The sequence below is a fragment of the Dipodomys merriami genome, unplaced genomic scaffold, assembly GCF_024711535.1.
Source record: "Dipodomys merriami isolate MVZ:Mamm:240054 unplaced genomic scaffold, mDipMer1.0.p SCAF_70, whole genome shotgun sequence".
NCBI classification, from domain to species: domain Eukaryota; kingdom Metazoa; phylum Chordata; class Mammalia; order Rodentia; family Heteromyidae; genus Dipodomys; species Dipodomys merriami.
Genome location: NW_027206291.1, coordinates 1,146,944 through 1,157,500, shown reverse-complemented (window position 1 = coordinate 1,157,500; position 10,557 = coordinate 1,146,944). Strand labels below are relative to the sequence as shown.

The 10,557-nt window shown below is 55.6% G+C and overlaps 1 protein-coding gene across 1 annotated transcript in view; it reads right to left on the bottom strand.

Moving 5' to 3' along the window:
• The window catches only part of LOC138817726 (ultra-long-chain fatty acid omega-hydroxylase-like), a 31,040-nt gene that overhangs the window by 18,947 nt on the left and 1,536 nt on the right, over positions 1-10,557 (bottom strand). The window contains exon 2 of the mRNA XM_070008343.1: positions 9,602-9,811. Within this exon, the coding sequence (XP_069864444.1) occupies positions 9,602-9,660 (59 nt within the window). The 5' untranslated portion in view covers positions 9,661-9,811. The remainder of the gene's footprint in view (positions 1-9,601; positions 9,812-10,557) is intronic.

Sequence of the window (10,557 nt, the reverse complement as noted above, 5' to 3'; positions counted from 1 at the left end):
GACAGCTAACTTGTCGCACAGGATGTGTGGGCTTCCAGGACAGAAATGCACGCACACCATGGACACCCGAGCACCCCTGAGCTGGCCCTGTCACCCCACCTTCCAGACGCTCCTGCTCCAGGCTTATGGCACCCTGCCTGGGTCCATTCAACCCAGAGACTTACATTCACCTCCCTCCCCCCAACCCTGGCAAAGTGCCAGGAAGCACCCCAACATTTCTGGGTTTCAACAAGGTGGTGGAGTATTGGGGTGTCAAAGGTCAGAAATCTGTGGCCTTTGCAGTTCAAATTGGATCCTGGCAGAAAGAAAAAAAAAAAAGACAAGAAAAGAAACATCCCTGGGAGATGTGATCACCTTGGTATTTCATCTCCAGTATGGCCACACCAGGACAGGAGCCTTAGAAAGTTTATTCTGGAAGGTTTGACCCCCTTAGCTGTGTGACCTCAGGCAGGTGCCTGAACCTTTCTGAGCCACAATTTCTCCATCTGTAACAAAGGATCTACATTTCCCCAACTCCCAGGACTGTGAAGACACAGCCAGGCATTTTTCATGGACAGGCGCACAAGCAACGCCAAATTCAAAGCAGCTCATCCCAGCTACTCAGGAGGCTGAGATCTGAGGATCGTGGTTGGAAGCCAGCCCAGGCAGGAAAGGGTCTGAGACTCTGATCTCCAACGAACCACCAGAAAACCAGCAGTGGAGCTGTGGCTAACTGAGAGACAGCGCTCAAGACCCTGAGTTCAAGCCCCAGGAGACACACACACACACACACACACACACACACACACACACACACACACACACACACACACACACACAGAGCGTTAAGAACATATTCCCATTTGCTGCCTGGGATTGAAGAACAGGACTCTGGGGCTTGTCAGAAAGGAGAGATGGGGTTCCGTCTCTGCATGTCACCCAGTTACCCACGGCCCGTCTACCTGATAACCAACTGGGGTCAGCGCCAAGACACAGCCCAGGACTAACGTTACCGCCTGGAAACCGGACCCGGCCTACACAGAGCCGCTTCGGCCATTAGAAAGCGGCCCAGGATTTTGGGGTCACACAGGGCTTGATGGTTCCAATCGCAGCTCCCCCACTGGGCGTGGGGGCATGGGCGGCCAGGGGTCCCCCTCCCCTCCGGCCCTCCACTGGGGGCTGGTGAGCCAGGCCTCACGGGCTCAGCTCCTGCACCCAAGGTGGGGGGGGCACCTCCACAGGGGAGACAAGTTGAGGACCTTCCAGCCTGCCAACAGGAGGGGGAGGGGTGCCCTGGTCTCCCTCCCCTCTCCAGGAGAAGACTGTCCCCCTGGGCCCCCAAATAGTCAACACCAGCCACCGGTGGTTGGCAGGAGGGAGGGCAGGCTCCGGGGGCATCAGATGGCGTCTGTCAGACAATGTCACCCCCCCCCGACGGAGGGGCAGCAAGGACCCCAGCCAAGCCTGCGGGCCCGGGACGGCCACCTGGGCACGGGGCTCCGGAGGTGGCCAGGTGGACCCCGGGGTGCGCGGGCCGGGCCCATCTGGGAGGTCCTGGGGGGCTGGGGCTGCCCGCTCCCCCACCCCCGGACGCCGGGAGAGGACACGGCCGGGACTCCCGGGCGCACACGGCCACACGGAGGGGCCGTCGGGGCGCGGGGCGGGCACCCCACGCTCCCCGAGCCCGCTGTGCGTCTCACGGAGGTCGGGGATCCCGCTGCGCCCCCGTTTCTAGACTCACCCCGCGGGTCTCCAGCCCTGGATCGCGATGCGCTGGCGCTGGCTGCGGGAACCTCGGCTTTGCCCGCGCCGTCCCGCCGCCCGGCCCTTTAACCCCGCCCGGCGGGCGGGGTGGGCGGGGAGGGTAAGCACCGGCCACGCCCCCGGCGCGCCCATTGGCCACGCCCGCGGGCCACGCCCCCGGGAACCAGCCCTGCCCACGCCCCGGCGCGCCCATTGGCCATGACCGCAGGCCACGCCCACGGGAGCCATCCACGCCTACGCCCGCTGGGTACCCCCCGGCGCGCCCATTGGACGCCACCGCAGACCATGCTCCAGGAACCGCCCTTCGACCTCGCCCACCGGCCACGCCCCTGACCTCAGGTGTTTGGTCCTCCACGCTGGGGATGGACGGGAGATGCGGACGGGGAGACGCAAAGCGGCGACGCAGCCCGACCCCGCGTGCCTCCGTTAGTGCCCGGGTCCCCCCGCGTCTGGGGCCACCCTCCCCTCCCCACCAGCACCCCTCAACCCCCCTCCCCCGCTCGGACGCCCCATGGCTCTCCAGGGGTCCCCAGGAACTCTCAGCCTCCACCGAACCTGGCCACCCAGATTTCCTGCTTTCTCTGCGTCCTGGGGCGCAGGAAGTGCGGGCGCGAGTCCGGAGGGCGGCAGGTGACCCCAGGAAAAGCTCCCGCGCTCCTCAGCAGGCCTGGACCAGCCGGTCCTCAGGCCGGGGCGTTGACCTTGGGCCTGGTCACCAGCCGGGGCCTGGGGGGGGACAGGCGGGGACGCCGCCCACGGCGGGCTCACTGGCCCGCGGGGGGCTCGCCCCAACGTAAAGTTATTTATTTATTTATTAAAAACAACCCCTGTCTTCATTTCGGTAACTGTCACCTGAGAATCAGTTCCCCCGATGGAGAGAAGGAGGTCCAGAGGGAGCATAGTTTGAAGTAAAAAAAAAGCTACATATATCCCATGCTCCTGGGTTTGGAGACTGGGGAAGGGAGTGACATCTGAGAAGAGGCTGCAGGGAGCTGGCGGTTAGATTTCAACTACAGGAGGAGTGGGGCAGAGGTGCGTGTGGAGGCTGTGTGTGTGCGTGTGTGTATGTGTGTGTGTATGTGTGTGTGTGTGTATGTGTGTGTGTATGTGTGCGCAGGGACGGACTGTGATGGGCGGAGTCTGAATAGATATCCTTGAGCAAAAGAGCTCAGAGACAATGCCCAGGCCCTGAGTTCAAGCCCCACACTGACTAAAAAAAAAAAAAAAGAGACCAGGCTCTAGTGGCTCACGCCTGTCATCCTAGCTATTCAGGAGGCTGAGATCTGAGGATCACAGTTCAAAGCCAGCCAAGGAAAGTCCGTGAGACTCTTATCTCCAATGAACCATCAGAAAACTAGAAGTGGTAGAGCGCTACCTTGAGCAAAAGAGCTCAGGGACAATGCTGGGCGCTGGTGGCTCACGCCTGTCATCCTAGCTACTCAGGAGACTGAGATCTGAGGATCACGGCTCAAAGCCAGTCCCAGCAGGAAAGTCTGTGAGAGTCTATTTTTTTTTTTTTTTTTTTGAGTCAGGTCGTGGGGCCTGCCCTGGGCGCTGTCCCTCAGCTCTTCAGCTCAAGGCTAGTGCTCTACCACTTGAGCCACAGAGCCACATCCGGCTTTTTTTCTTTTTGCTTATGTGGTGCTGAGGAATCGAACCCAGGGCCTCGAGCATGCAAGGCAAGCGCTCTACCACTGAGCCACCTTCCCAGCCCGAGACTCTTATCTCCAATAAAAACCACTAGAAAGCCGGAAGTGGCGCTGTGGCTTAAGCGGTAGAGCGTTCGCCTTGAGCTGAAGAGCACAAGGACAGCGCCCAGGCCCAGAGTTCAAGCCCCACGACTGACAAAAAAAAAAAAAAAAAAAAACTCAGGGACAGCGCCCAGGCCCGAGGGAGAGACACAGAGAGAGAGAGAGAGAGAGAGAGAGAGAGAGAGAGAGAGAGAGAGAGAGAGAGAGAGAGAGAGAGAGAGAGAGATTTTCAAGGGCAGAACACTTGAGAGGGAATCCTCTAGTAGTTAGGAGAAGGTCTGAGGTTAGAGGGCCTGAGGCCTAGCTTGGGAGGAGGAAATGCCAACCAGGAGCCTCTTACTCCTATGGCGTTGGGAAAACCAGAAGACTCCCATGGATTTCTCTGTCTCTCTGTCTCCATCTGTCTGTCTCTGTCTCTCTGTCTCTGTCTTTCTGTCTGTCTGTCTCTGGTCATTTGTGGGGCTTGAACTCAGGGCCTGGGTACTGTCCCTGAAGCTCTCTGTGTTCAAGGCTAGCACTCTACTACTTGAGCCACAGCACCATTTCTGTTTTTTGAGGGGTTTATTGGGGAAGTCTCACAGGGACTTTCCTGCCCAGGCTGGATTTGAACTGTGATCCTCAGATGTCAGCCTCCTGAGTAGCTAGGATGACAGGCGGGAGCCACTGGCACCTGGCGCCTCCCGAGTTTCAGTTCTTCTGAACACATACTGGAGGGGAGGTGAGAGGTGGACGTGTTCTGAAGAGTTTTGGAGGTTGGTTTGGATTAGCCTAGAGGTTTGCAACTACAGCAGATTTGGGCAATTGTCCATATGGTTACTGTATTGGCAGAGGAGTGCTACTGGCATACAGTTGGCACAGAACACAGATGCTTTTCAACATCCAACAACACACACAAGGTGGGGCGGGGGCCATGACACAGCGCTGGCGGCCCGTGTGTCAACCCCAGGGCTGAGGTTGGGAAACGCCGTCACCTCCACGCAGTGGGGTGCTCACGTGGAGGCAGCTGCCACGGACACATCCATGAGTCACCTGCATGAGGAAGAGAGAGTGGACGGCAGGGAAGTGGGCGAAGGAGGTCACGGGAGACAGGAAAACATCTCGAGCTCTTAGGACAAAGCCAGACAGGCATGGGATGGAGGTGGAGATTAAGGGGAGGTGGTCATGTGTCCAGTCTCATGTGTAAGATGAGGAGCCCTGGGTCTTAGGAAACTATGGAGCTGGGTAGTTACTAGGTCATGAAGACACCAGCTCCCCGCAGCTCTGGTCTCAGTGGGCTGAGATGAGAGAAAACAGGCTGGTAAGAGAGGCCTGGGCGCGACTGAGGGCCTTGGTGTTCCCCAGAGTTCTCAAGGCTGACCGTGGGATGACAGAAAGAGAGGGAGAGCCGGGCGTCCGTGGCTCACGCCTGTCACCCCAGCCGCTCAGGAGGCCGAGACCTGAGGATTGCAGTTGGAAGCCAGCCCCAGCAGAAAAGTCCGTGCAGCTCTTATCTCCAAGAAAACACTCAGAAAAAGTCAGAAGTGGTGTGTGCTGTGGTTCAAGTGGGAGAGCGCTCTCCTCAAGCACAAAGAGGCCCTGAGTTCAAGCCCCAGACCAGCAAAGCTAAAAACCAAACCCAGAAGTGGTGCTGTGGCTCTAAGCGGTAGAGGGCTAGCCTTGAGCAAAAGAGCTCAAGGGACAGCGACCAGGCCCTGAGTATAAGCTTCAGGACTGGCACGGGGGGGGGGGGGGGGAGAGGGAGAGAGGGAGAGTTGTAATAGAAACGTAAAAGGGAACAGATGACCAATCTATGAGGTGACAGGTATGTTGCATAGGGACCTGGGATGATTTAGGTTATTAGCCTAAGGAAAATGGAAGCCACAGAAGGTTCTAAGCAGAAGAACATGGGCTGTCAGGTTCTCGTTTGTTGGTTTGTTTGTTTGGTGCTGGTCCTGGGGGTTTTATCCCAGGGTCTCAGACTTGTTTGGCAGGCAGGAGGCCAGAGCCACAATTCCCGCCCTTGACTTAGGCGTGTGTGTGTGTGTGTGTGTGTGTGTGTGTGTGTGTGTGTGTGTGTGTGTGTGTGTGTGTGTGTGTGTGTGTGTGTGTGTAAACTCAGGGCCTGGGCGCTGTCCCTGAGCTTTTTCACCTCAAGGCTGGTGCCCTACCACGTGAGCCATCCCTCTACTTTGGGCTTTTTGCTACTTAACTGGCAATAAGAGTTTCACAGACATTCCTGCCAGAGCTGGCTTTGAACTGTGATCCTCAGATCTCAGCTTCTGAGCAGCGAGGATGACAGGTGGGAAACACCAGCTCCCGGCTTCGACTTAGATTTTACCAAGCGCTCTCTTTTTTTTTTTGGGCCCGGTCATGGGGCCTGAACTCTGGGCCTGGGCGCTGTCCCTCAGCTCTTCAGCTCAAGGCTAGCGCTCTACCACTTGAGTAACAGCGCCACTTCTGGGCTTTTTGTTTTTGCTTATGTGGTGCTGAGGAATCGAACCCAGGGCCTTAGGCATGCAAGGCAAGCGCTCTACCACTGAGCCACCCTCCCAGCCCAGGCTGGAGTTTCTAGTGGAGTGAATGGAAGAGAAAAAGGGAGCAAGAAAGGACAATGCACAGGAAGGAGGAGGATGGAGGAGCATTTCAAGGTCAACGGCGATAAAGGTCCAGGTGGGAGCCAGCCTTGATGTTGACACCTCTAATCCCAGCACCTAGGAGGCAGAGGTAGGAGGATCGCGCGTTCCCGGCCAGCTGGAGAACTAGTGTCTCCGGCCAGGGAGACGTTATCCAGGTACTGGTGTCTCAAACCTGTCATCCTAGCTACTCAGGACCCTAAGATCTGAGGATCACAGTTCGAAGCCAGCCCAGGCAGGAAAGTCCATGAGCCTCTTATCTTCAGTTAGCCAGAAGTGTGCTGTGGCTTAAAGGGATAGAGTGCTAACCTTGAGTGAAAAACTCCGAGACAGCATCAAGGCCCTGAGTTCAAGTCCCAGGACTGACAAGAGAAACAGGAATTTAAATGAGTGGATGTAGGGGAGAAGAGCAGGAAGATGCTTTGGGAGGGGTGGAGGGAAGAGAACTCTTTGTCCTCAGAAACCACAGAATCCTGATAGTGATGTAAAGTACCTGGGAGGCAGAAATGGAGGACCATACTTCAAGACCAGCCCTGGCTTCACATAATAATATGAACACATTGATGATAAGCATCTCAACCAATAGCTGGGTGTAGTGGTGGTCCCGAGAGGCACGCTGGGGGGCTATAGGAGGGCTGCAGTACAGGCCAGCTCTGGCACAAAGCAAGACTCGATTATGACAGAATGGTTCAAGTGGTAGAACGCCTGCCTAGCAAGCTCAAGGTCCTAAGTTGGAATCCCAGGACCACCCCAAAACCAGATCTGTCTTCCCCTAGAAGGAGGGTCTATGGCTGTGCCCGCCCCACACCCTAGATCAGAGTCATGGAGATAAGACACCTCACTAGCTGAGGCAGAGAACTTGTCCACCCTGGACTTTGGGGTGACCCAGCCCTTCCCCTCCTCCACACACACCTACCTGCATTTCCCCATAGATAGGGGTTAATCTCCACCTCCCTCTCCTAGGAGCAGAGAGACATGGGATCAGAGAAGTAGCTAAGACCGGGGACAACTCCTCCCAAGTTCCCTCTCTCCCACTCCACCCTGAGTAGAACCCGCCCACCCTCCACGCAATCAAATGCTCTCCTACTCTCCAGCCAATCAGATTCCAATCTCCTGATGCTCAGCCAATAGGACTCAGTCCTCTGCCCCTCAGTCTTTTAAACTCTGCAGTCCCACCTCTTAGCCAATCAGGCTCCATCCTCTTTTCAGCCAATCTTACTCTTCTCAGCTTAGACTCCTCCCCCACTTCCCAGCCAATCAAAGTTGGTCTCTTAGCCGACTTAACCAATGTTTTCCACTTTCCTGTCTCTCAGCCAATCAGACTTGGCCCTACCCCCTCCTCAACCTATCAGAAGCACTTGTCTTGTCCCTAAGCCAATAAGAATGCTCCTTTGCCTTCCTAGGGAAATGACTGCTGAAGTCTGTTCAGTTAAGCTAGCCTGGGTTACATAGCAAGACCCTATGTCAAAGAAGAGGAAGGGGGGTGGGAAGGTGGCGCAGTGGTACAGTGCTTGCCTAGCATGCACGAAGCCCTGGGTTCCATTCCTCAGTACCACAGACACAGAAAAAGCCAGAAGTGGCGCTATGGCTCAAGTGGTAGGCTGCTAGCAAAAGAAGCTCAGGGACAATGCCTAGGCCCTGAGCTCAAGCCCCAGGACCGGCAAAAGAGGAAAAAGAAAAAAGAATAACTGCAAGGCAGACCAGTTTAGCAACTGTTTGTTTCACCCCCTGGGCCCCTGGATACATCTATACATCAAACACATAATTAGGGCTCCATCTCCTGGCTGTGACATAGGTATTAGATTATGTAATTATGCAGTGGATCCAACCTGGGACTCACACTCAGGTCTGTCGGGTCCAGGGGCCACAAAACTGCCTGGAAGACCATCCCTTGCGCCCTCCCCGTAAGAGGCTGCTACCTAGTGCTCACTCTGAGGTTGGGAGCCATTCTGATGGTGACTGGACTCAGGCTGGCACGGGGCTGCCTCTCCCACTTGAGTGTCCTCGTCTGTCAAACGGGGGGAGTATCTGCCTCGAGTCCTCTCCTCACTGGCTTTGGGAAGCATCAGAGATATGAAGTGTGCCAAAAATAACTGGGCAGGGGCAGGTGCTGGTGGCTCATGCCTATAATCCCAGCTATTGAAGAGGCAGAGATCTGAAGATCGCGGTTTGAAGCCAGCCTGGGCAGGAAAAATCCATGAGACTCTTATCTCCAATTCATCACACAAAAGACCAGAAGTGGAGTTGTGGCTCGAGTGGTAAAGCACTGGCCTTGAGCCAAAGGAGTTCAGGGACAGTGCCCAGGCGCGGGTTCAAGCCTCAGGACTGGCAAAATAATAATACAAAAAATTAATAATAATAAGAAGAAGAACAACAGCAACAAAGCAAGAAGCCAAACTAGTACAGATGCCCAAACATTCACAGCAGCACTTTTACAATGAGCAATAACCCAACTGGCCATCCAATATCACACAGATACACACAATGCCATCTATCCACACAATAGAATATTACACAGCCACAAAAAGTGAACGGGGTGTGGCTACAATGTGGGTAACCGCGACTGAACCTTGAGAGCCCCAGGCTGAGTGAAGAAAGGTGCTGCCCTGCAGGGGACAGATGAGCGCTGCCAGGGCCGGTGGGAGGAGGCGTGTGATTGCTTTATTGGGTGCAGGGTTTCCATTTGGAGTGATGAAAATGTTTTAGAAACATGAGGTTGGGATTGCACAATGCTGCAAGTGTTCTAAATGTCACAGAATTGAATGATTGCTTTCATGTCTTGTGAATACATATCCCTTAATAAATAGGGACAGCCGGGAGCTGGTGGTTCACGCCTGTCACCACAGCTAAATAAATAAACAAATATATATATATATATATATATATATATATATATATATATATATATATATATATATATATATGCAAGGCTTCCATAACAACAAAATATCAAAAGCCTGAAAGGGCCAGGCTCCCGCCTGTCATCCTAGCTCCTCAGGAGGCTGAGATCTGAGGATCACGGTTCAAAGGCAACCCGGGCAGGAAAGTCTGTGAGACTCTGATCTCCAATAAACCACAAGAAGACTGGAAGTGGTGCTGTGCCCCAAGCAGTAGAGCACTCACCTTGAGCTGAAGAGCTGAGGGACAGCGCCCAGGCCCAGAGTTCAAGCCCCACGACCGACAAAAAAAAAAAAGTCTGGAAGTGGCACTGTGGCTCAAGGGGTAGAGTGCTGACCTTGAGCAAAAAAAAAAAAAGCTCAGGGACAGCGTCCAGGCCCTGAGTTCAAGCCTCACGACCAACAAAAAAGCCAGGGTGGAGGCATGGCTCAAGCGCTACAGCATCTTGGGTAACAAGCCATAAAGCAAAAAAAACAAGAAAGAGGGGGTGGATTCATGGCACACAGCCCCCCCCATTTTCCCTCCCCTCACGCACCCCTCCCTGCCAAGGCTGTGTGGAGGGTCTGTGTGCAATACCGGCAGCTGATTAAATCTTACCTTTGGTCTTCCACAAAGATAGGCAGTGAAGGAGGCCTGGGCGGGGTGAGAGTCCTCATCGCTGGCTTTTAGTGTTTCCCTGCAGCCAGTGGGTCCGACCCACGGCAGCGGGGGCTGGCTCCACACACAGTGGCAGGCATGGCTGGGTCAAGCCCAGCTTTAAGGCCCCGCTGGCTCCCGGGGGGCAGGAGGGGGGCGGGGCAGGGGGGCCTGCGAAGCAAGGGAAGTCCTGGATTTGGAAGGTGCCCAGGATAGGGAGGTAATTCCTGACAGACTCTGGTCTGGCGTTGGCAGGCAAACCTCTAATCTTTGAATGGACTGTACCTGTGGGGCCAGTGGGGTGGGTAGACTCCCCCGCAAAGGCAGACCACCCCAGGCCCAACTCCCTGCTCATCATACAAGGTGCACCTGCCCGGGCTGGTGTTGAAGCTCCATCCTCAAATCTCAGCCTCCTGAGTAGCTGGGATTCTAGGCCTGAGCCTCCGGTGCCCGGCTCGCTTGCTTTTCCTTTTCATTTCTTCCTTCCTTTCTTCCTTGGGCTCACTTGGCTTTTTCATCTCTAGGCTGGTGCTCTACCCCTGGAACCACAGCTCCACTTCTGGCTTTTTGCTGATTCATTGGAGATAAGAATCTCGTGGACTTTCCTGCCTGGGCTCGCTTCGAACTGAGATCCTCCAGACCTCAGTCTGGTGCCCATTTTCTGCCCATGGCCGTAGAAGGTGGAGGCCTCCCACCCCCCAATTCCCAGACCCCAGGAAACTGCCTCTCACTCCCCATTCCATGACTTTCTTCCTGAGGCCCCACTGTGACCTGGCTCTGTGTAAGGGGGTGGCTGGTCCCCCAGGAAGTCGGCCCTGGCAGCTATGCCCCATGGGTGCGTCCCCTGTGGGTGGAGCCCTGGGGGAGGCCCCGGCCTGCGTCAGGCCGGGCTTTCCCAGGCCTGGAACAGCTCTGGA